Here is a 26711-nt window from a genome sequence, read left to right on the forward strand (position 1 = left end):
GATACGCTCAGACAGCCTCCCCTGGCGGCCCTCGGTGTGCTTTAACAATCTCCCTTGCCGGGAATTCCCATGGGGGGAGTCCCAGCAAGGGAGATTGTTGAAGCACATAGTGCAGATGTGCCGGCAGCGGAGGTTGTCTACGCTCGCCGGTGAACGTCTGCGCGGTAAGCTTTAACAATCCTCCTTACCAGTGCAGAACGGTATACAACTTCCGGTGCCGGAAGATGTATACAGTTCTGCATAGAATAGATGTCCCCTGCCGGCCTCGCAAGACACCCGGGACTCCGGGAGTCTGCACTGGTAAGTCTAGGGGAGGGGGGCACATCTCGGGGGACACACAGAGTGGCAGCATATCTCGGGGGGACACACAGAGCGGCAGCATATCTCGGGGGGGACACAGAGTGGCAGCATATCTCGGGGGGGACACAGAGTGGAAGCATATCTCGGGTGGGACACAGAGTGGAAGCATATCTCGGGGGGGACACACAGAGTGGAAGCATATCTCGGGGGGACACACAGAGTGGAAGCATATCTCTGGGGGACACACACAGAGTGGCAGCATATCTGGGGGGGACACACACAGAGTGGCAGCATATCTGGGGGGGGCACACACAGAGTGGCAGTGTGTGTAAAGGCAGGGGTGTGTGGTGAGGGCAGTGTATAAATGTGTATGTATGGACAGGCGTATGTTAAGGGCAGCGTATGTGTATACGTGTGTTTGTAAGCTGGTGTGTACGTATGTTAGGGAGAGCTGACCCACCCAATCCAAGCAGGCTTTGTATACAACAACCAGCCAATCACCGGTAAGGTACAGTGCTTGCTGGTTGTTGTATACTGGGTAGAGGGGTAGTCTTATACGGCGAGTATAGCCCAAACTCTATATTTTAACTGCAAAAGTTGGGGGTAGTCTTATACGCCGGAATATACGGTATTTTGATTAACAACAGAAAATTAAATGATATGATCAAAATTATGGTATCTATAGAAAGCCGTTCTTGTCCCGAAAAAAAAATATATAAATTGCGGGGACGTACTAAACAGCATTTTGGGATGATGGGCTGCAATGCTCAACACTATCAATAGGTGTCAGTACACTGTTTCTGATAAGAATATGGGTATAATATTTTTTTTTATGGGGATTGTGGGTGGAATATTATAGTTACACATGCTAAGTAACACATTTGACCCATTTCTGATAAGAATATGGGTATAATATTTTTTACATGGGGATTATGGGTGGAATATTATAGTTACACATGCTAAGTAACACATTTGATCTGTTTCTGATAAGAATATGGATATAATATTTTTTAAATGGGGATTATGGGTGGAATATCATGGTTACACATGCTTAAAAACATATGACCTGTTTCTGATAAGAATATGGGAATATTATTATTTTTACATGGGGATTATGGGTGGAATATTATAGTTACACATGCTAAGGAACACATTTGACCTGTTCTGGCTATAAATAATTTTTATATATGATGATTATGGGTGGAATATTATGGTTACACATGTTTAGTACCTTATTCGACAAGTTTCTGTTAAGAATATGGCTACAATTATTTTTCTACATGGGGATTTTGTGTGCAATATCAAGGTTACACATGCCATGGAACATAATTGACCTCTTTCTGATAAGAATATGGGTAAAATCATTTTTCTACATGGTGATTATGGGTGGAATATTATGGTTACACATGCCTAGTAATGTATTTCACTTGTTTCTGATAAGAAAATGGGTATGATTACATTTTTTCATAGATATTATGGATACTATGATATGATTGCATGTGCCATGTAACACATTTGATCTATTTCTGTTAAGAAAATGGTTATAAATGTTTTTCTACATGGGGATTATGGGTGAAATGTCATATATATTCTTTCTTATCAGAAACAGGTCAAACGTGTTCTTTGGCATCTGTAACCATGATATTCCACCAATAATCCCCATGTAAAAAATGAGTATACCCATATTCTTATCAGAAATAGGTCAAATATGTTCTTTAGCATGTGTAACTATAATATTCCACCCATAACCCCCATGTAAAAATAATAAAATGCCCATAATCTTATCAGAAACAGGTCAAATGGGTTCTTTTGCACTTGTAACCATGATATTCCACCCATAATCCCCATGTAAAAAAATATTTATAGCCATATTCTTATCAGAAACAGGTCAAATGTGTTCCTTAGCATGTGTAACTGTAATATTCCACTCATAATCCCCATGTGAAAATAATATTCCCATATTTTTATCAGAAACAGGTCAAATGTGTTACTTAGCATGTGTAACTATAATATTCCACCCATAATCCCCATGTAAAAAAAAATTATACCCATATTCTTATCAGAAATGGGTCAAATGTGTTACTTAGCATGTGTAACTATAATATTCCACCCATAATCCCCAATCAAAACAGGTAAAATATGGTGCTGCCCATGCATGTACCATATTATCAATATTTTGATTACATAATATTTTTCTATTATTTCTATAGAATTTACCATGATTCCATTATAAAACTGTATATATTTCAGCAAGTAAATAGTTAAACATTTGCAGCTTCTTTTTGCAATGTATTCATTGCAATTTAGTATCAAGAACTACCTAAAAGAACATACGGTACTTTGATTTACCGTGAGTGTAAAAAGTGTACCGACACCTATTGATAGTGCTGAGCATTGCAGCCAATCATCCCATCATGCTGTTTAGTACGTCCCTAAATTGCGTTGGTACACTAAACGAAAGTAAAATACAGTTAAACACGAGCACTGAAAAAATATTAAAATAGCCTCGGCCACGAAGGGTACAAAATGTAAAAAAAAAAAAAAAAACAGCCTGGTCCCATACGACAACGTGTATGCACGCTCTGCTGGGCGAACTGGAATGCACGTTTACAAAAACACATTCATACAAAACTAACCGAAACGTGACTGTAGCTTAGGCGCGGGGGACATGTCTGCCTTGTGCCTATTAGTGCTACGGCCAAAGATCGTATAATGAAACGCAAAATAAAATTACATTTTTTAAAAACACGGAACCGAACCGATGTGATTATAAATTCATAAATACGACCTGGAAATTTGTTGCACCTAGACGCGACGAGAAAAAAAAAGCCTACTTCCGTTTCCGTCGACACTAATCTCCGCCTTTTGTTAAATGAACGTCTTCTGATCTTCGGAGGGATTTACTGTTACCGGAAAGCTGAATAAACGAGTGAGTTTCTTTTACGCTATATGATAAACTAGTCTACGTATTTTATTAAATATGTTTTAAAGTCTGTGCGAAAAAAATAGAGTTTATATTATATACGATATATCAGGTGTACTGGTTGTTGTGTTAGATATCTAATGGCGTGTTTATATTATACTGTTATACATTGTTTTGTCCTGCTAGCCATTCAGTATGTAGCTTTCTTTTTTTTTTGATAAACGTATGACATTTGTTTAACACAGATTGAACAAACAACGTTTCTTCATGCATGCATTCATTCCTTTTTATAATGCAGGCCGCGGACCCCCCACCCCTCCTGGTAGAGTTGTGATCTAATATCATATAGGAATGTAGTATGGGTATATCAACCCGGTTCTAAAAAGTAGACATGATTTTTTTTTTTACAGTTTTAATCATAATTGTACATGTCTAATATCAAACAAAAAAAGTCATATTCCTGGGATTGTTAGCATACACAGGTTAATATCGCTTTTTGTAAACTTGCATGATAAAATTATATATTTATTATGTAATTGAACCCTAAAGCAAATTTAAAGTGAGAGATCTTCCAAGGTTTGTTTGCATAACATGCTAGTTGACTCGCATAATGCTGTGTGTAAGTAGAACAGCAAACTTGTGTTGGTATTGTGTAAAGTCTAACCCTCTAATTTGAGAAGGCTTACAACATGGTTGTCACATAAAGCCTATGGAACAATTTTAAGCAGTTGGCTTGGGTTTATGTACCTGAGCATGTGTAATGTACTTGTTTTCAAACTGGCAGTATGAAGAGCAACACCAGGATATTGTGCTATGAAGATTATATAACCGATTCAGTGTTCATCCTTTGTGGTGCTTGGTTGAGGTTTTAGGGAAGGCAGGAAAACCATTAAAAAAAAAAAACTTCCAACCTCCCTTTCAATGTTTTCCTGCCAACTTCACATAGGCACCTGGCTCACTGCTCCCTACATGCTCCCAGTAGAGTTTCCCCAATGATATGCCCTTGGATGTGTTCCCCTCATGTGGTATGTCTTGGAGGTGGTTCCTGGCACGATTAGGACTACTTGCCAAGCTGTGACTGTGTGGAGGGTGTGGGCATGAAGGGGTTCTCTGGATTTACTAATGTCACCCCTTAACAAGGCATCAGTTATACCAAATTAACCCCCAAATCCTGCCTGTATCCCCCCCAGGTAGTCTGCCACCACTCACGATTTTGATACCGGATTTGTGAGATACCCGAATTAGAATCTCTCACTATATATATATATATATATCTATTTCTAATCAACCCACCCCGGGCAAACAACATATATATCCTCTAGAACTTAGTTAATAACAATTTGGTAACGTGTTATCTTCTCTTAGGGTTTGTGGATATCAATTCTAGAGCCCAAAGACAGACTTGGATTATGAATATTTTAATAACAAAAAGACAAATGTTACACAGTGCCACAATTACAAAAAACAAGACATACAAAAGAAAAACAAAACAATGAGAGTCAATTGTGGAGTTCTCCTTTTAGTTCGCTGCATTTCCCCTTAATCAGACTCTTTTGCAAGAAAACACCCCTCTGACCACATGGCCAATTATATTACACCTTTTCCAAGAATTGGTTCCCATCTTTGATCTGCCAATAAGTTATGGTGATGTAAAGGTGATGGAAAACCCCTCCACGTAAGCTATGAATGGAATTCCTATAACTAAGGATCATTATCAGTTGCGCCATGAATCGCCACAGGGGTCCTCTGGGAAGATGACACTTCTAGCCACAACCGATACAGAGGGCATGTACAAAGAAACTGATTTAAACCAACATCAGATTAACCCATTGAATGCTTCCACAAAGAAACTGACCACCTCTACTGGATTACCCTTCTATGCATCCACTGCATTATATGAGTTAATCATGACAGTTCCCTTTTGGGATGTACTTGCCTCCCGTCCCTGGCTGCTCCTGCGAGGTCACGGGCACAGTTGAGAGACTGCGTGTGGCGCACCTGTGTGCTAGGCTGCAGGCGGCCACTGTATTGAGCAGGATATGGCGTGGAAGGGTTCATCGGAGGATGCTGCCGCAGAAGTACCCTCTGCACTGCACGGGGGCAATGGAGCGTGGATGTCCCTGCTGGACGGAAAAGTGGTACTTAGACTATTTCTCCACCTTTTTGTCTTTCATAGTAAGTGTAGGTGCTGGAAATCACCAGGGAAGTGGTAATTTCTTACAGGGAGTTTATTTTCCTTGTGTAGCACCTGGCAACATTTTTGTTGGCTTTGAGGGGCATTTTTTTTTAAAGGGGAGGTTCCTGCCCTACGTGAAATAAGGGGCTAAATCTAATGTTATGCGCTGCCAGGGGAATCCACAGACTACATCCAACGTAATAGAAATTATACATTCTTACCTGGAAATGTAAGTGTTCACTTGTGTAAGTAGGAAAGTAAAGACTCTGGTAACAGAAATGTGACTGTAATTTGTTCAACTCTTTCTTATTTCAACAGGATTAGGTACTCCTGGTGGAAACTGCAATGGAAGAGCTTACTAAACTTGAGTACCTTTCCTTGGTCTCCAAAGTTTGCACAGAGCTAGATAATCACTTGGGAATCAATGATAAAGATTTAGGTAAGAATACACCATTATGTATTGGAAATTTATTTCAAACAATGTTATCTCTTTTCCTATCAACATAATTTTCAGTAATTTTTTTTGGAGCTGTTATGACATGCGTTTTAAATAATGTTTAGTACAGCTGCTTTTGAAGCAGCTACTGAGACATAAGAGTCCTGATTCTGGTGTGGTTTGGATATTAGGTATATTTTATGCATTAAAACAGGGATTGACAAATTTGTTTTGAATCTAGGAGCCAGCTAAAAAAGTAAAAAAAAAAATCCTGGCTCCTAAACTAACAGTTTTATTTTCAACGACAAAAATAACAGATCTTAAATTTCCAGGAAAAATTCTAAGTCGACCTGGCATCTGGGATTTGTCAAGCCCTGCACTAAAATATTTGTAAATGTAATGCTAAAGATTCACCAACTTGCATTAAAAATGCCTATGACTAAGTGCATGGGTACATGAAATGCATTAGATGGATGAGTGGTTATGTGACCCTGAACAATTGTCTGCTGTGGATATTACTACCGTTTTAAAAGAAATTACTGATTCCAGTGAACCTCTGGTGAGCTGGCTCTTATTTGGGTTTTTTTTCCTGCATTCTAACCGCTGGTTGCAAGCTCCCAGAAAAACCAGACATCTGAAGTTAGGAGTACAGCTCCATGGTGTCTTACTACTTGTGCATTACAAAGACTATTTTTTTGGTTACAATTTGTGATTTCTTATCTTATTTTTTTATTACAGCTGAATTTGTGATCAACATTGCAGAAAAGGCCAATACTTTTGAGTCTTTTAAATCGGCTTTAGAGGAAAATGGAGCAGAGTTCACAGTAAGCCTTTAAGTTTTACTTGCTATCTTGGTGGAGGAGAGGAAGGGGTGGGGGCTAGTGCCGAAGGAGGCAAAATTAGTGCGTGTAATTAGACTTGTACTTGGTTTTTGGCTTAGGTTAGGTTCGTTAAAATGTGCTTTCTTATGATTTTCTCAATAGGATTCTCTCATTGGCAATTTGTTGCGTTTGATTCAGACCATGAGACCTTCTGCAAAGCCCTCCACAAGCCAAGGTATGTCTTATAATGTTTCATGTAGATTATTTTTCAGTGTTGGTCCCTTGGCATGGTTAAATCACATTTGAGTTTCTAGAATATTGTTGTGAATCTTTTGAGATCTCGTGATAGATCAAATTTGTATACTTCATATTGAAAAGTTAAAAAATGCTAACATTCTGCAGAGCTGTACAGTTTAACTATGGTATTTGAGGATCTGAAACATTTAAGTGTCACTAAAATGCAAAAATAGAAGAACTCGGCAAGGGGCAATTCCTTTTTTACAGCAGTGTATCTGGTGAAGCTGGCACTGCCTCTCAAAATCTTTTAAGAATCCATCAATGTCGTCAGTGGAGTTGTGAAAGGATTGAATGACTGATGGGTCACTCCGTTGGACCTAACTGATTGGTGACTCCTTTCTGGTCATGGTCCTTTGGTGGAGGCTAACAGGGAAGGTTGTCAGTTGATTACTGCTAAGTGCTGCTGTAGTATTGCTTACCGTAAAATGACTAGATGTGAATTAGCTCTCCATGATACTCTGGTCACATTCTTCTCTACTTTAGCTTCATTCTGTGTTCTAAGAAGGTGCAAGTATGGGATGCTTGGAGATTCTTTGGATTGCACTTGTGCCCTATCACTGGCTTGGACTCCTTCAGTGAGCTTGTTCTTTTTCAGGCCACTATCATCCATTCCTCATTTACAGAGCAGATGAACCAGCACCTGTACCGAGAGATGCTGATAATAGTCATCCTGCTTCTATCGGTGTCCCAGGTGGTGATTTGGACTGTTTTTGATGGATAAGTCCCAGCCCTGCCACCAGTGTAGTGGTAACAAGGGTCAACTGAGAGGTCCCTGGCTGTCGCTGCTGTCTACAAGTGTGTAGCTGCTTGCACTTGTAGCACTTTGCTCCTTCATGGAAACGCTTCCCAAGAACCAACAACACACCAACCGGGTTGCAAAGTAATGTAATTGGGGATTTAAGAATGAGACAATTGTAACTCTGCATGAACAAAAATCACCTGCTGTTACTTCCGTCTGGTAGGTTATTGAATGTGAAGAGCAAATGTTCACTTAATGTGATTACTAAATTTGAACCTGAGAAGGCGACCTGGAACACCTGGTCCAACAGGCTATGACATAAAGAACATTATAATGATATTAGGGCTGCAACAACTAATCGATAAAATCGATAATAATCGATAATGAAATTCGTTGGCAACGAATTTCATTATCGATTAGTTGAATCGATTATTATCGATTATAAAATGAGGGTTTTTTCAGAGCAAACGCTCTGAAAAATCCCCCTCATTATATAATAGTTTAGTCTGACTCACCGTCTCACAGCAGCAGCTCCTACTTACTCCCCCTCCCTGTAATCACTGTGACAACTGGCCCCGCCCCTTCCTTCTCCAGGCCAGAACCACATGGCTGTGACACTCATCTAACTGTAAGTATATGTGTATGTATATATATATATATATATATATATATATATATATAATGTATGTGTATATATATATATATATATATATATATATATATTTGGGCTACTGAAAGTTAGGGGAGGTGGGGGTTAATTTAAGGGCAGTTATGGTTAGTGGGGTGTTTAGGGTTAATTTAGGGGCAGTTATGGTTAATTGGGTGTTTAGGGTTAATTTAGGGGCAGTAATGTTAATAGGGTGTTTAGGGTTAATTTAGGAGCAGCTGTGGTTAATGGGGTGTTTGGGGTTAATTTGAGGCAGTTGTGGTTAATGGTGTGTTTAGGGTTAATTTAGGGGATGCTGTGGTTGATGGGGTCTTTAGGGTTAATTTAGGGGATGCTGTGGTTAAGGCGGTGTTAAGGGTTAATTTAGGGGCAGTTATGGTTAATGGGGAGTTTAGGGTTAATTTAGGGGAATCTAAATCCTGGGGGCAGTGAAGTGACATATCTGGGGGTATAAGGTATATACAGTATATAAGGCATATGTGGGGAAGGCAGTGTGGCATGTCTGGGGAGGACGGAGTGGTGTATCAGGTTGTATAAGGCATATCTGGGGGTAGAGAAGTGGCATGTCTGGGAGGCAGGGTGGCATGTCTGGGGAGGATGGAGTGGGGTATCAGGGGATATAAGGCGTATCAGGCACAGTGGCAGATGTGGGAGGCAGCGTGGCATATGTGGGAGGCAGCATGGCATATGTGGGAGGCAGCATGGCGTGGCATATGTGGGGAGGGCAGGGCATATGTGGGGAGTGGCATGTCTGGGGAGGATGGAGTGGTGTTTCAGGGGGTATAAGGCGTATCAGGCACAGTGGCATGTGGGGGGTAGAGTGGAGTGGCAGATGTGGGAGGCGGCGTGGCAGATGTGGGAGGTGGCGTGGCAGATGTGGGAGGCAGCGTGGCGTGGCAGATGTGGCAGGTTGCGTGGCAGATGTGGGAGGCAGCGTGGCGTGGCAGATGTGGGAGGCAGCGTGGAGTGGCAGATGTGGGAGGCAGCGTGGTGTGGTATATGTGGGAGGCAGCGTGGAGTGCTGTGGTAGGCAGCGTGGCATATGTGGGGGGGCAGCATGGCATGTCTGGGAGGCAGCGTAGCAAGCCTGGGCTCAAATGTGCATATATTGGGGGGCTGGCTGGGAAATAAAGACAAGAAATGTATTATCAAAGTTTTTTTATTCTGCTGTTTGTATTTAACATCATTTGTTTAGTAAATTATTTTAAATAAATGAAAAATTTACATTCATTTTTTTTATCCGATTAATCGATTAATCGAAAAAATAATCGGCCAACTAATCGATTATTAAAATAATCGTTAGTTGCAGCCCTAAATGATATAATGCAATAACATAACAGACTCAGTTACTGCATTATTTGCTGTTCTGTTTCCTGTTCTGTAACCTCATGCTGAATTTTTGGTTAATGTGAGGGTGTGGATAGATTAGGTAGAGAGTCCTGTTTGGGTACTCCTACTGAAATGGTAAATACAATTGATTAGTTCTTAGCATATGATATAACATACATATATACGTCAAGCAGTCTCCTACCTCTCCATCTCCAATGTGCCACCAACTCTAGGCTCACCCCTGACACGCACACTCACAATAACATCATACCCTGACATCCGTGCTTGGTAACTATTGACACACAAGCTAACACTGCACATTAAAATGCACACTCATGCTAATGCCAAAGGGTAACACATGCAACACCATATGCGTCACACTAGCCAACAACATACACTCACATGCTATTGATTGTGAAATTATGAAATCATTAATGCTTAATAAGTAAAAGATAACATGATATGATTTATGCTTCTAAAAGATGGAATTGGCGCATACCTACCAATCAAGATACTATGTCGCAGTGGGCTGGATGTTACTTACATCCCGTTGAGTTGTATCCATTTACATGTAGTCATTAAACGTGACCAAATTTATTTTAGCTAAGTGTATGATTATATTATAAGAAAGCATTTAATTTATTGACTCATTTATATAATGTATATAATTACATTTTTTAGTGTGATTATTAATTATTGCACAAATTTTGATTTCAAGCATGATTATGTAAAACATAATTTAAGCTTTTTTTCTGCCAAGGGCCATTTGGATATTCATAACATCAACTTAAAAATTAGCCCCACATTGTATACTGCCCCACCAGGCAGCCCTCCCTTTCGTGTTGATTTATGTGATGCCGCCAGCCTTCACCCCCTTGTGAATTAATGCCCTCAAACCCTTATGTATTGCCAGCCCCACATTGTGTATGTATGCCACCCAGCCAGCCCTCCTGGCACCCAGATTGCATCTACAGGATGTGTTGTGTGGCAGAGCCTGTCCTGGCATGTGTGGGTGTCGGTGTGGCAGAGCCTGTCCTGGTGTGTGTGTGTGCTTGGGTGTCAGTGTGGTAGAGCCTGTCCTGGTGTGTGTTTGGGCATCGGTTTGGCAGAGCCTGCCCTGGTGTGTGTTTGGTCATCTGTTTCCTGGCACTTTACCTACTGTAGGAATACATTAATCGTGTTTTACTTATCCGGGGATAAAACGCCCTCCTGAATTTGTAGTCTCTTCAGAGGATGAAACGCTCTAGGCCTAGGCTTTGCATGTGTATATACACTGCTCAAAATAATAATTGGAACACTAAGATTACACATCCTAGATCTGAATGAATGAACTAGTCGTATGACATACTTCCGTCTTTACATAGTTGAATGTGCTGACAACAAAATCACGCAAAAATTCTCAATGGAAATCAAATTTATCAACCCATGGAGGTCTGGATATGGAGTCACACTCAAAATCAAAATGGAAAACCACACTACAGTCTGTTCCAACTTTGATGTAATGTCCTTAAAACAAGTCACAATGAGGCTCAGTAGTGTGTGTGGCCTCCACGTGCCCATATGACCTCCCTACAAAGCCTGGGCATGCTCCTGATGAGGTTGCGGATGGTCTCCTGAGGGATGCCCTCCCAGACCTGGACAAAAGCATCCGCCAACTCCTGGACAGATGGACCGAGACATGATGTCCCAGATGTGCTCAATCGGATTCAGGTCTGGGGAACGGGCAGGCCAGTCCATAGCATCAATGCCATCCTCTTGCAGGAACTGCTGACACACTCCAGCCACATGAGGTCTAGCATTGTCTTGCATTAGGAGGAACCCAGGGCCAACCGCACCAGCATATGGTCTCACAAGGGGTCTGAGGATCTCATCTCGGTACCTAATGGCAGTCAGGCTACCACTGGCAAGCACGTGGAGGGCTGTGCGGCCCCCCAAAGAAATGCCACCCCACACCATTACTGACCAAACCGGTCATGCTGGAGGATGTTGCAGGCAGCAGAACGTTCTCCACGGCGTCTCCAGACTCTGTCACGTCTGTCACATGTGCTCAGTGTGAACCTGCTTTCATCTGTGAAGAGCACAGGGCGCCAGTGGCGAATATGCCAGTCCTGGTGTTCTCTGGCAAATGCCAAACATCCTGCACAGTGTTGGGCCCTCATACCATCCTCATGGAGTCTGTTTCTGACCGTTTGAGTGGACACATGCACATTTGTGGCCTGCTGGAGGTCATTTTGCAGGGCTCTGTCAGTGCTCCTTCTGCTCCTCCTTGCACAAAGGCGGAGGTAACGGTCCTGCTGCTGGGTTGTTGCCCTGCTACGGCCTCCTCCACGCCTCCTGATGTACTGGCCTGTCTCCTGGTAGCGCCTCCATGCTCTGGACACTACGCTGACAGACACAGCAAATCTTCTTGCCACAGCTCGCATTGATGTGCCATCCTGGATGAGTTGCACTACCTGAGCCACTTGTGTGGGTTGTAGACTCCGTCTCATAGTGCCACTAGAGTGAAAGCACCGCCAGCATTCAAAAGTGACCAAAACATCAGCCAGGAAGCATAGGAACTGAGAAGTGGTCTGTGGTCACCACCTGCTGGACTACTCCTAAGGGCTAATTGCCTATAATTTCCACCTGTTGTCTGTTCCATTTGCACAACAGCATGTGAAATTGATTGTCCATCAGTGTTGCTTCCTGAGTGGACAGTGTGATTTCACAGAAGTGTGATTGACTTCTAGTTACATTGTGTTTAAGTGTTCCCTTTATTATTTTGAGCAGTGTTTTTTTTTTTTTTTTTTTTTTTTTTTTTTTTTTTTTTTTGTGTACTGGTGTACGCCCAATCCCATGACATAAGATTCTATCCTATATCATCTGCCTAGCACTGATGTCATTTTTATCCAGTACATATGGATGCTGTAATGTTAAGATTCTGTCTATTTTATTCTCATAAAAAGGCCCATCAAAATCCTCACCACCAGGCCCATTATGCGCTTAATCCGGCCCAGGGACGCATCAGGTTCATGTGACGTAACTCATCTGCGTTCCTGCTTCCCCCTGAGTGTAACAAGATACGATGCTCGCACAGTGCACGAGCAAGGCACGGGTAAGCGCCGGTCCCCTGTGGAAGTGGTCGCAGGGGATGCCCGGGCCCCTTAGAGTGGCGGGCCAGGTCACAGTTGTGACCCCCCCCGCGGCCATGGTTGCTACCCATTTTGCACCGTGTGCCATACCAAGCGATATTGGACCACTCCCCTGAGATAAAGAAACGGCTAATTTCAAATGTACCGTATTTCCCCATGTATAAGATGCACCTTTTTAAGAAAAATTTGGGGTGCAAAAACTGGGTGCATCTTTTACAGTGGTTGTAGATTGTAGTTACTACTTCCCAGTACCTCCCTGCAGTCACACTGATGATTGCCCCTGCCCATTTCCTTATAGGGTCTACACTGCTCAGCAACTCATCTAACAATAAGTATAAAATTAATATTTGGGCTGCTGAAAGTTAGGGGAGGTGGGGGTTAATTTAGGGGCAGTTAAGGTTAATGGGGTGTTTAGGGTTAATTTAGGGGCAGTTATGGTTAATGGGGTCTTTAGGGTTAATTTAGGCGCAGTTATGCTTAATGGGGTGTTTAGGGTTAATTTAGGGGCAGTTATGGTTGATGGGGTCTTTAGGGTTAATTTAGGGGCAGTTAATGGATGGGAGTGATGAGGATAATGAATATGAATTTTATGATGAATAAAACTTGAGTTCAATAACGTTACATTTTTTTCCAAATTTCGGGCGTCTTATACATGGGAGCGTCTTATACATGGGGAAATACGGTAACCATTAATTATAAACATTTGTTTCAAAATATAATTGTAGGAAATAATATTGTATGAAATTTTTTGAGTGCCGTAGATTACCCATTCAATGCCACTATTGAATGCAGTTTTTATGTTACTCTGTGTATGAGAAACAACCCATACTATCCTATCAAGGGTATTTGGACACTATCATGTAGGTATTTGGCCACCAATCACTGTCAAAGTTGGCCGCAGAAATTATTTCCTGCGCTTTTATTCACCAAAATTGTTTAACTGTATCTCCTGATTACGGAAATACCCCACATCCTTAGATTATTATTATTATTTTTTTTATAGAGGGCAATATCCATCCCTTAGGTATAGTACCATATTGTGCTAGGGCAATGGGATGTAAGGGGTTTTTTTTTTATTTTCCTTCAATTTTTTTTTTTTTTTTTTTAAATGTTTTCACTGTTATCAGTGCAGTTTGGTTAAAACTGTTGTTAAAAACACCCCCCCCATTTTATTTTGTTTCTCTTCCCTGCAATTTCCCCTTGCACTGATCCCCACAGACTTGCATGGAGATCAGTGTGTGTGATCAGTGCCTCATTTTTCTCTGAGAAAATTTTTTTAGGGATGCACCGAAATGAAAATTCTAAACCAAAACCGAAAATTCAGGATGCTCTTGGCCGATACTGAAACCGAAAATGACCCCCCCCTTTTAGAAAAGAAAAGGAAAAAAAAAACCACACCTTTATTAAATATAAGTAACACTAAAATTGGACACAAAAATAAACTAATAATAATAAACTACTGTTAGTTTATTATTATTAGTTTATTTTTGTGTCCAATTTTTTACATATAAAATATAAATATTTGGGCTGCAACGACTAATTGATAAAATCGTTAATCGATCATGAAATTCATCGGCAATGATTTTCATTATCAATTAGTTGAATCGATTTTATAGATTATAAGATGAGGGTTTTCTCTAGGGATGCACCGATATATCGGTGGCCGAAATATATCGGCTGGAAAGGGCATTATCGGCAAAAAAAAAAAACGGCCGAAAATAATCGTCCGCAGGGGCTGGGCTGCTTACCTGCGCGTTGGCCGCACAGTGTGCAAGCAGCATTTCAGCCAGGAAAAGGAGGAACCCAGCGGATTCACTAGAATGCATGTCGCGTGACTCTGCTCCGTTCCTTCTTCCTCTGGGGGCGTGGCCAGAGAAGTTATATCACAGATGTTTATTTGTACATATCACAGTATTAGTCTACACGATAAATATGATGAAAGTGAAAAAATCATGCTTATGTATTGCTCTAATTCACAATTATTGAGCAACCTTTCACATATCCTATCCAAAATAAACATATGGATGCCACCTGCAGTGGTATTAGATAATTATTATAATAATTTAGAATAATATTCAAACATGTATATATAAACACGATGGGTTTAGTGAAATAGCATTGTAATTAATCAAAAATGGATATATGTTGCTATTGAAATTGAGATTAATCAATAATATAAGAATATAACAAGCAGCAGATCTAGGGGTGCTTTTTTTTAACATAGTTTTAGGTAGATTTTTTTGAGGTGATTATTTTTTAGGTGCAAATAAAGTTATTTTAATATTATATTGCATAAGGTCGGTTTCTGATCATCCGATACACGGATGTATACATGTATGGTATTTTTATTTGTTTGGCACTGTATTTACTATATAGCATGTCACATTAGTATCCTATCACTTATACATTTTTAGTTCATTTATATTCACTAATTAAGTTCATCACTTTTAATAAGCACAGCGAATTTCTTTACACGTATTTACATCCTTCAGAAGTACCATTATATAATTTTAACATAGCACCAGTAGTATATTTACTTTCTGTTATGTTATAAGTAGGGCTGCAACTAACGATTATTTTAATAATCGATTAGTTGGCCGATTATTTTTTCGATTAATCGATTAATCGGATAAAAAAAATGAATGTAAATTTTTCATTTATTTAAAATAATTTACTAAACAAATGATGTTAAATACAAACAGCAGAATAAAAAAAACTTTGATAATACATTTCTTGTCTTTATTTCCCAACCAGCCCCCCAATATATGCACATTTGAGCCCAGGCTTGCTACGCTGCCTCCCAGACATGCCATGCTGCCCCCCCCACATATGCCACGCTGCCTACCACAGCACTCCACGCTGCCTCCCACATATATACCACGCTGCCTCCCACATCTGCCACGCCACGCTGCCTCCCACATCTGCCACGCCACGCTGCCTCCCACATCTGCCACTCCACTCTACCCCCCCACATGCCACTGTGCCTGATACGCCTTATACCCCCTGAAACACCACTCCATCCTCCCCAGACATGCCACCCTGCCCTCCCCACATATGCCACGCCATGCTGCCTCCCACATCTGCCACTCCACAATGCCTCCCACATATGCCACGCTGCCTCCCACATCTGCCACTCCACGCTGCCTCCCACATCTGCCACTGTGCCTGATACGCCTTATATCCCCTGATACCCCACTCCATCCTCCCCAGACATGCCACCCTGCCTCCCAGACATGCCACTTCTCTACCCCCAGATATGCCTTATACACCCTGATACACCACTCCGTCCTCCCCAGACATGCCACACTGCCCTCCCCACATATGCCTTATATACTGTATATGCCTTATACCCCCAGATATGTCACTTCACTGCCCCCAGGATTTAGATTCCCCTAAATTAACCCTAAACTCCCCATTAACCATAACTGCCCCTAAATTAACCCTTAACACCCCCTTAGCCACAGCATCCCCTAAATTAACCCTAAACACACCATTAACCACAACTGCCTCAAATTAACCCCAAACACCCCATTAACCACAGCTGCTCCTAAATTAACCCTAAACACCCTATTAACATAACTGCCCCTAAATTAACCCTAAACACCCCACTAACCATAACTGCCCCTAAATTAACCCTAAACACCCCACTAACCATAACTGCCCCTAAATTAACCCCCACCTCCCCTAACTTTCAGTAGCCCAAATATATATATATATTACATACATATATATATATATATATATATATATATATATATATATATATACGCATATACTTACAGTTAGATGAGTGTCACAGCCATGTGGTTCTGGCCTGGAGAAGGAAGGGGCGGGGCCAGTTGTCACAGTGATTACAGGGAGGGGGAGTAAGTAGGAGCTGCTGCTGTGAGACGGTGAGTCAGACTAAACGGATTATATAATGAGGGGGATTTTTCAGAGCGTTTGCTCTGAAAAAACCCTCATTTTATAATCGATAATAATCGATTCAACTAATCGATAATGAAATTCGTTGCCAACGAATTTCATTATCGATTATCGATTTTATCGATTAGTTGTTGCAGCCCTAGTTATAAGTGCACTTAAATCATCTAGATTGGCAGTTAAATGCCACACCTAATTCTATATACACGGCACTTAGCCGCCAGTAGGGCTGCAACAACTTATTGATAATAATCGATAATGAAAATCGTTGACAACTGTTTTTTTATAGATTATAAAAGAGATTTTTTTTTCAGAGCAAATGCTCTGAAAAACTCCTCTCCTTATAAAATCCGACCTCAAACAGAGATCGGATTATAATACTAGAATCCAGATCCCCCACAACGCTGCTGGGGACCTGGATTCCCCTCACTGTCAGCCGGTGGGTGTCCATGCGATGCGCACAGACAACTTCCGCCTCTCCCCTCCACTTCCGCTTCAGCGGAAGTGAAGGGGAGTAACGGAGGCTGTCTGTACACATCGTGCAGACCCCCACCGGCTGACAGAGAATCGAGGTCTCCTGCAGAGGATCATCCTCTGTCAGCTGGTGGGGGTCTGCACGATGCGCACAGACAGCCTCCGTTACTTCCCTTCACTTCCGCTGGGGCTTCTATGAAGCTCCAGTGAAAGTGCCTGTCAGCAACGGAGGTTCACAAGACACCAGGGAGTCGGGTAGAGAGGCAGAGTGGTGTATGGGAGCCACCCTCCCATACACCACTCTGCCTCTCTACCCTCCTCCGTTGCTGACAGGAGGCAGAGTGATGTATGGGGAGGGGGGTAGAAAGGCAGAGTGGTGGATGGGGGGGTATAATGAATTTCAGAGTGGCATATCTGGGGGAGGCAGAGTGGTGAATCGGAGTATAATGAATTTCAGGGTGGTGCAGGGCATTTATGGGGGGCGGAGTGGCATATCAGGGTGCACAGTGTCATATAGGAGGTATAAGGCATATCGATATTGGGCATATCAGGGGCATAAGACATATCTGAGGGTATAAGGTATATCAGGGGGCTCAGTTGCATATCAATGGCATATAAGGAGAATAAGGCATATCGGGGGGCACAGTGTCATATAGGAGGTATAAGGCATATCTGGGGGCAGAGTGGCAAGCTGGGGGTCAGATGTGCATAACTGGGGGCAGTTTGGTAAATAAAAGAAAATATAAACAAGGCTTTTTTTCTCATAGTTTTTATTAAATATGAAAAATAGTTAACATGAATTAATATTAATAACTTTTGTATTAAAATCTAGTTTGAGAAACACTGTTTGGGTTCTTGTAGCTTTTATTATGTCAGTAAAATAAGAAGATGAATAGAGAAATGCCATTGTGATAAAGAGATGAAAGTGTAAATTGTAAGTTTTTTATTACATTATTTTAAATAAAAAAAAAAATTGCATTTTTTTTTGTATCCGATTAATCGAAAAAATAATCGGCCAACTAATCTATTAAAATAATCGTTAGTTGCAGCCCTAGCCGCAAGCACGTAATACACACATACACGTGTAGTGAAAGGCACTACACGCCGGTTGCATCCCAGCGTACATTTGCTTAGGTGGGGTTCATTGTATATTTAGTTGCTCATTAAGTTAATTGATTGCATTGAATTGCATTTACTGGTTGAATGGGTTGTACTATATATGTATGTTCTGCTCATATACTCATTTGTGTCCTGATGAAAGTCAAATAAAGACTGAAACGTTGACCTGCAAAAGAGGAATCTGTATTTATTGGAAAAAGACCTAGAGTGCTGGTAACTATCCATAGACTGTGTGTGTATATAATATATAAATATATATGTGTGATTAACAGCAATCACACTCCTATCATGCCCAGGCAACCAGTAAATGCTAGAACCTGGGCATGATGGGAGTGTGATTGCTGTTAACAATCATATATAGATATATATTGAATTTATTTTTTGTCCAATTTTGGACAAATTTTGGTTTTGGCCAAGTGAATCCTGAATTTTTGGTTTCGTTTTCGGTCCAGAATTTTCATTTCGGTGCGTACCTACTTTAATGTATGAATAAGAAGTGCCTGAAAAAAATCATCCTTGGGAATACTACTTTTTCACTTAACTTAACTTTCACTACACAAAGTTGTGTAACAATGTTTTTTTGTGTTTTTGCAAATAGAACTTCATGTTAAACCCAAATCTGCAAAGGAAAAAATGAGAGAGTTATTTCCAGCACTCTGTCGGCCAGATAATCCCAGCATACAGGTAAACTTCATATATTCCCAATATCTCAATATATTTATCATATTGCAAGTTCTAATGGGATATTTAGGTACTCTTTCTGCATGTGACTGGGGCAGGTTGTAACATAATGGCTTATAACTACATACTTAGCTGACATGACAAATATAAAAATATCAAAAATCATGGTGAACAGTCGAAAGGAAGGACAAGTAGTTTTCTAACTTGATCTTTAACCCCTTCAATCCCAAATGGTTTTTGGTACCTCAAGTCCCAGAGCAATTTTGCCATGTTTGCGGTATGTCGGTGTAGCGATTATTCTCCTTTCCTGTGAATAGTGTACCCATGTAAACTATATATTTTTTTTTCAAGGAGAGATAGAGCTTTCTTTTGATACCATAGTTGGATGATTAGTTGAAAATTAAGAATGAGAAATTTGGTAAAAACTAGGGACCGTTAGAAAAAAACTCTAATATTTTTTACATTTTCCCTCACAAAATTAGGTAAAGTGATGGAAAATCCCCTCCAAGTTTATCAATTCAGGTGTCCTGATTTCAGAAATACCTACCGTATTTGCTCGATTGTAAGACGACCCTGATTATAAGACGACCCCCCAAAATCAAAATATTAATTTAGGAAAAAAACAAAAAGCCTGAATATAAGACTACCCTATAGGAAAAAAGTTTTACTAGTACATATTAATTCATGTAAACTAATTTTCATATTTAATAAAAGCTGTGATTGAGAAAAATATATTTATTTCCTTTTATTTGCCAACCTGCCCCCCCAGTTATGCACATCTGCCCCCAGGCTTGCCACTCTGCCCCCAGAAATGCCTTATACCCCCCTATTTGCCACTCTGCCCCATGATGTGCCTTTTAACCCTCTATATGCCACTCTGCCTCCAGAAATGTCTTATACCCTCCTATATGCCACTGTGCCCCATGATATGCATTTTAACCACCTATATGCCCCTCTACCCCATGATATGCCTTATAACCCTATATGACACTGGGATATAGGGGGTTAAAAGGCATATCATGGGGCAGAGGGGCATATAGGGGGTTAAAAGGCATATCAGAAATGTCTTATACTCTCCTATATGCCCCTCTGCCCCGTGATATGCCTTATACCCCTATATGCCACTCTGGCATATAGGGGGTTAAAAGGCATTTCATGGGGCTGAGTGGCATATAGGGGGTTAAAATGCATTTCTGGAGATATATATATGCTGCTAACAGCAATCACACTCCTATCAAGCCAAGGCAGCCAGTACATGCTGGAACCTGGGGATGTTAGAAGTGTGATTACAGCCTCCCTATGCCATGCTACCACCCCCACCCCCCTTACACATCCATGCTTTCTCACACACACACTCATTCACAAACATTTAAATACTCATTCATTCCATTAATCACACATACACACACACGCTCAAACCCCCCACCCCCTTACCTGAACTGCAGATCTCCCACTCGCAGACTTCTGCAGGGGCCCGGCTGTGCGAGCAACTTCTCTGGCCCTGCCTCCAGAGGAAGGAGGGGGAGGTAGAGTTTTGTGAGGACTGTGCTCGCTTCCTGTTTCCTGCTGCTAATAGCAGAGGCGCTGCTCGCGATCAAAGCCCGGTAAGCAGCACGGCCGAAGCAGAATGAGGTCTGATTAGAAGACGACCTTGATTATAAGACAAAAACGGTTTGAGGTCCTCTTAGGACCTCCTGAACATGCCAGTGATGTCACAATGACATCACTGGCATGTTCAGGAGGTCCTAAGAGGACCTCAAACCGTTTTTGTGTAATATATATATATATATATATATATATATATATATATATATATATATTACACAAAAACGGTTTGAGGTCCTCTTAGGACCTCTTGAACATGCCAGTGATGTCACAATGACATCACTTAGCTCACATTATTTTTTTAATTATTTATATTATTTTAATGATTTTTTTTTTTTTTTTTTTTTTTTTAAATGACCGTTTTTTTTTTTTTTCTGTTTCAGGACGGGAGGGAGGGTGATAGACATGGATGGGGACCCAATCAACACACAACCCCCTGCGTTTGCTGTTTTTCCGACAATCACATTTTTAGCCTACAGAATCACTCCGTGGGAGTGATCAAAGGCTCGGGGTGGCTGTGATGGTCTTCCCAGACACCTGAGCAGACAGCAGCGCCCCCGCGATCACCACAATTGTGGCGATGTGGGGGCTTTTTTTTTTTGTCATGACGTACCTGGTACGTCCCGGTCTGCAGGGAACATGTAGCCAGGAAGTACCAGGTACGTCACCGGTATGTCACCGGTATGGAAGGGGTTAAATACACCACAACCGGATCCTAGGATTGTGGAAAGTCACAACTTCGGTATCGGATCTGGGTCAGCTGCCCAGTATCCCTCTGACTCAGGGGTGGAGACAGTAGTCCCATCCACTCTTCTGGGTCAACATCCTCAGATGACCACTCCATGGATATTTTATTTTATGGTCACTGGGGCATACTGTCGAACAACTCTTGATATGCCTGTTCCAGTTCCCGTTCTTGTGTGACCAGATAATCCAGGTCAGCCCAGAGCTTGGGCAGGTATGGGATATACTCCACCCTTCGCTCCTGGAGGTCTTCACCCCGACACTCCGATGCACTACCGAAGTCGGGATCGTTTTCTATACTTTCCAATAATATTCCTGGGCCACTGAAGCCATAGCTCTATGTGGGACCTTTAGCCCCGGTCCCAGCTGTGCCACTTACCACCACATTGTGACTTAGCCTGTCCTGATGTGTGTGTGTGTGTGTGTGTCGGTGTGGAAGAGCCTGTCCTGCTCTGTGTGTTTTTAGTAATCTTATAGTTTATAGGTAGGTATAGTCGCAGAAACTTGGATGATGGTTGGGATCTTCAGAGTCTGTGAAACCAATTTAATTGTAAGGGTTGAGTTCGTTATGCTCTACAGGGTACAATTGCCTTTGATTTCACAGTCCCCCTCCCCCTTTAAGGGAGAACCTTTTTCATACACGCTGGCAGAACTGGAACTTTTTCATCTAAAAGGTTTTGCAGTAGCAAATGCTTTGATTCTGTTATGTCTAATCTGTTTTCTGTGATTTGAATACAAATAATGTGATAAAAATGAATGATTTATAGTTATTTGGATGGCAAATAGTGTGACTCTGGTATATATAAGGAGTGCGTGTGGGTATGAGAGGTTGACCATGAGATAAAATATATGGGGCTGGTGTCCAGATGTTTCCAGTCCTGCTTTTCATTCCCAGTCTTGCCCTGCTCACATTGTCTGAATTTGCCTTAGGTGGCAGCAGATAGTACTGTCAGGCTCTTCCTGGGAATTGCCCATGTGGATTTATAATCTCTGCAGAGGCCAGCCTGTAAGGTTTTTTGCGCAATGATGGACAGAGCATAGATTCAAGCTGCCTGATCAAGATGGGTAGAACACTTCCTGATGAGAAGTACTAGCAGTCTGATTGACTGTGGGTCTGGTGGTCAAAATTGTGGAAGAAGGGATACAGTGGGATACAGTTCACTGGGGATTTTGTCATTTCTTTTATCCTCCTGAAGAATTTTCTATTTCCTCTGAGATTACCTCGTAAAAAAACAAAGAAACGACTGACAAACTCATTTGGCTAAAGTTTATTTTTGATTCTAGAATATGCTCGATCCAGAGGATGTTAAAGTGGCGGCCGACGCACTGCAAGAGTTTGAAGCTCTAATGCCAAATACTTTAGGGGATGATGAGGAACGAAGCAGAAAACACAAGTATGTATTTCCTTTATGTGACTGGAAAAAATACCCCGCAGAGTAGTTCATGTTATCCGCACATTTTATTGGACAATTTAGGCTGCCTCTTTCCCAAATCTTTAATTTTACGGTTCTGTATAAACTTATGTAATGGATTTTATAAATTACAATGCATATGTATTAAAAACTACTTTTTTTTTTGTTTTGTTTACTACTATGCTAAAAATGTGTCAATTTGCACATTAAAATGCCTTTCTACATTCCTTAGAGATAAGAGAAAAAGGAAGGGGCGCAGTCGAAGCCGGGAAAAAAATCCAAAAAGTAAACACAGGTCCCAAGATCACAAGAGACTTAAGTCCAGGCATAGGTCAAAAAGTCGTAGCACCAGCAAGGAACGTTGGAGCCATGAACAGCCTTCTGAAAAAAAAGATCAACGGAGAGAGAAACAAGTGGATAGACCACCCCCCGATGAGCCAGCAATAGGAGATATTTACAATGGAAAAGTCACAAATATCATGCAGTTTGGATGCTTCGTTCAGCTGGATGGGCTAAGGTAACTTTGTGAAAAGTACATTAACGTGCCTTTGTGTTGTGCAGATTTTGTGAAAGCTCATATAAGTGCCATTTAAAAAAAATTAGGGTATATTAGTTATTTTTAAGATATACTCACTGGCCACTTTATAAGGTACACCTGTTCATTTGCTTGTTAACACAAATAGCTAATCAGCCTATCAAATGGCAGCAGCTCAATGCATTTATGCATGTGGACATGGTCAAGACAACTTGCTGAAGTTCAAACCGAGCATCAAAATGGGGAAAAAGGGGGATTTAAGTGACTTTGAACGTGACATGGTTGTTGGTGCTAGATGGGCTTTTCTGAGTATTTCAGAAACTGCTGATATACCATCTCTAGGGTTTACAGAGAATGGTCCAAGAAAGAGAAAATATCCAGTGAGCGGCAGTTGTGTGGACGAATATGCCTTGTTGATGTCAGAGGAGAATGGGAAGACTGGTTCGAGATGACTGAAAGGCAGCAGTAACTCAAATAACCACTCGTTACAACCAAGGTATGCAGAATACCATCTCTGAACGCACAACATGTAGAACCTTGATGCAGATGAGCTATAGCAGCAGAAGACCACAACGGGTGCCACTCCTGTCAGCTAAGGCCAGGAAACTGAGGCTACAATTTGTAGAGGCTCACCAAAATCGGACATGAAGACTGCAAGAACGTTGCCTGGTCTGATGAGATTCCAGCTGCGACATTCGGATGGCAGGGTCAGACTTTGACGTGAATAACATGAAAGCATGGATCCATCCTGCCTTGTATCAAGCCTGGTGATGTTGTTGTAATGGTATAGGGGACATTTTCTTGCCACTCTTTGGGTCCCTTAGTACCCGTTGAGCATTATTGAAACACTATAGCCTACCTTAGTTGCTGACCATGTCCGTCCCTTTGTGACCACATTGTACCCATCTTCTGATGGGCTACTTCCAGCAGGAAAGTGCCCCATGTCACAAAGCTCACATCATCTCAAACTGGTTTCTTGAACATGACAATGAGTTCACTGTTCTCCAATGGCCTCCACAGTCACCAGACCTAAATCCAATAGAGCACCTTTGGTATGTGGTGGAACGGGAGATTCGAATCATGGATATGCAGTTGACAAATCTGCAGCAACTGTGTGATACGATTATGGCTGCAACAACTAATCGATAAAATCTATAATGAAAATCGTTGCCAGCGAATTTCATTATCTAAATAAAGCAAACAGTAGTGACGGTAGTGCAAGGTTTAGAAGATAACAGCTCAAAAAACACACCTGGAATGACCCCCTATTCCACAAAGTGACAAAGTGCAAACATATATATTCTGGCGCTTTCGCACCAGAAAAGTGTGGAGCGCTAAATTTTTTTTTTTTTTTTTTTTAACTCACCCTTTATAAGTCCCTGGGTGGTAACATGCAACGAAAAAAACAGAAATACAAAAATAATAGCGCAGTATGTCTGTATATAGAAATAGATGGTATATATATCCTCAGAGTGCGTAAACGGAGCCTTTAAAAAAGCGCTCCTGAAAAACACACGACTGTGCCCTTAAGGCGGCACTTCACCTAAACGTCTTTCTGTGGTTTCTTCCTCCCTTGCTCCGACCCATAAAATTACCTGGCTCTGAGTTGTGGCTTGTGCCTAAGCAGCTTTGAAGCAGGTAGCAGCTGCTGCACCAAATGTTTGGAAATCCCAGGATGCAGTAAAATCACATTTATTTTGTAAACTTATGTTAAAATCAACCCAACAAAGTATACAAAGAATAAAATAGTGTGTACTTTAAAAGTCCTGGTAGTCCTCCAAATACATGTTTCACCTTCCAGATTTTTTTTTTTTTGGGGTCATTTTTGGGTTCGGTTTTGCCAAGCGAATCCTGAAATTTTGGTTTCGATCCTGAATTTTCCTTTCAGTGCATCCCTGGTTTTTTCCAGAGCACATGCTCTGAAAAATATAATAACACTATAAGATATATCTTATAATAAGGCTAAGATCCAGATCCCCGCAGCGCTACAGGGGACCCGGATCCTCCTCTCTGACAGCTGGCGGGCATCTGTGCAATGCGCGCAGACATCCTCCACTTTCCCCCGGAGCTTCTATGGTGGAGCACCAGCGTGACGTGACATTCCGGCGGAAGTATCGGCTAGCACAGTGGAGGTTGTCTGCGCGCTTGTGCAACGTTCGCCAGCTGCCAGAGAGGAGGATCCCCTGCAGCCGCTGCAGGGGACCTGGATCTTCCTCTCTGGCAGTCGATGGGCGTCTGTGCGATGCGTGCAGACATCCTCCGCTACTGCCGGCACTTCCGCTGGGGCTTCTATGATGGAGCTCCGGCATCACATGATCTTCCTAGGCTCAGTCGTAGAAGCTCCGGGGGAAAGAGCCGGCCACCAGCAGAGATTGTCTATCGCGCAGACGTTAACCAGCTGCCCCTACTAGACACCAAGGAATCTGGCGCACGGGGGGGGGGTAAGTCTGGGGGGGACAGAGTGGCATATAGGGGGTTATAAAGCATATCAGGGGTTCAGAGGGGCATATTTGGGGGCAGAGTGGCATATCTGGGGTATAAGGGATATCAGAGTGCATTGGCATATGTGGGATATAAGGCATATTTTGGGGGGGCGAAGAGGGGCATACCTTGGGGGACACAGTGGCATATTAGAGGGCACAGTGGCATTTCAGGGGGGCATAGGGAATATAAGGCAAACGGGTATAAGGCGTGTCACTGTGGCAAGCCTGGGCTCAAATGTGCCTAACTGGGGGGGAGCAGATTGGGAAATTAAAACAAGAAAATGCTTTCTTTTCCTCAGTTTTTTTTATTCTGCTGTTTGTTTTTAACATCCTGTTGAATTTTTCATTTATTTAATGACAAAGCCCGTACATGTATGGGCTCAAAATGCATTGTTTTCAATGGGTTTAGGGACCGCCATTATCCTTAACCCCCTAACGACCTTTGCCGGTTCAGGACAGTCATGGAAAAACGGCCACTTAATGACCTTTGACGGTCCTGAACCGTCAAAAAATTTAATAAGCTTAGAAAGTGATTAACGATCACTTTCTTCGCTTAAACGGCGTTGCTGTAATGCCTCGATGTCGAGGCTTTACAGCAAGGCCGAGATCGGCATCGGGGGCCATGTCTGGCCCCTCCCCGGGCCGTCAACAGCCGCCGTTTTAAAAGCGTTTCGCCTCCTAAACTTAAATGGTGTCGCTGGAATGCCTCCTGATCAGGAGGCATCCAGCGACACCAAACACTTACCTGAGGATGGACTGTGACCGCTCCGGAGATCGGTCACAGCCGCAGCTGCTGGTGATCTTCGCCATTAGCAAGATGGCGGCAGCCCGGGAAAAAAAACAATAAAGATGAAAGAGTTTGCTAGACGGTCTCCAGACCCTCTAGAGAACTCTGGCTCCACTTGCAGGTTGAATACA

At 41.9% G+C, this 26711-nt stretch overlaps 1 protein-coding gene across 1 annotated transcript in view; it reads left to right on the forward strand.

Moving 5' to 3' along the window:
• Nucleotides 1-3133: 3133 nt before the first annotated feature.
• The window catches only part of DHX8 (DEAH-box helicase 8), a 114719-nt gene continuing 91141 nt past the window's right edge, over nt 3134-26711 (forward strand). Inside the window, exons 1-7 of the mRNA XM_053453632.1 lie at nt 3134-3229; nt 5718-5838; nt 6574-6659; nt 6819-6891; nt 18932-19017; nt 22648-22757; nt 23008-23292. Coding sequence (XP_053309607.1) covers nt 5745-5838; nt 6574-6659; nt 6819-6891; nt 18932-19017; nt 22648-22757; nt 23008-23292 — 734 coding nt within the window. The 5' untranslated portion in view covers nt 3134-3229; nt 5718-5744. The remainder of the gene's footprint in view (nt 3230-5717; nt 5839-6573; nt 6660-6818; nt 6892-18931; nt 19018-22647; nt 22758-23007; nt 23293-26711) is intronic.

The sequence above is a fragment of the Spea bombifrons genome, chromosome 13, assembly GCF_027358695.1.
Source record: "Spea bombifrons isolate aSpeBom1 chromosome 13, aSpeBom1.2.pri, whole genome shotgun sequence".
Taxonomy (NCBI): domain Eukaryota; kingdom Metazoa; phylum Chordata; class Amphibia; order Anura; family Pelobatidae; genus Spea; species Spea bombifrons.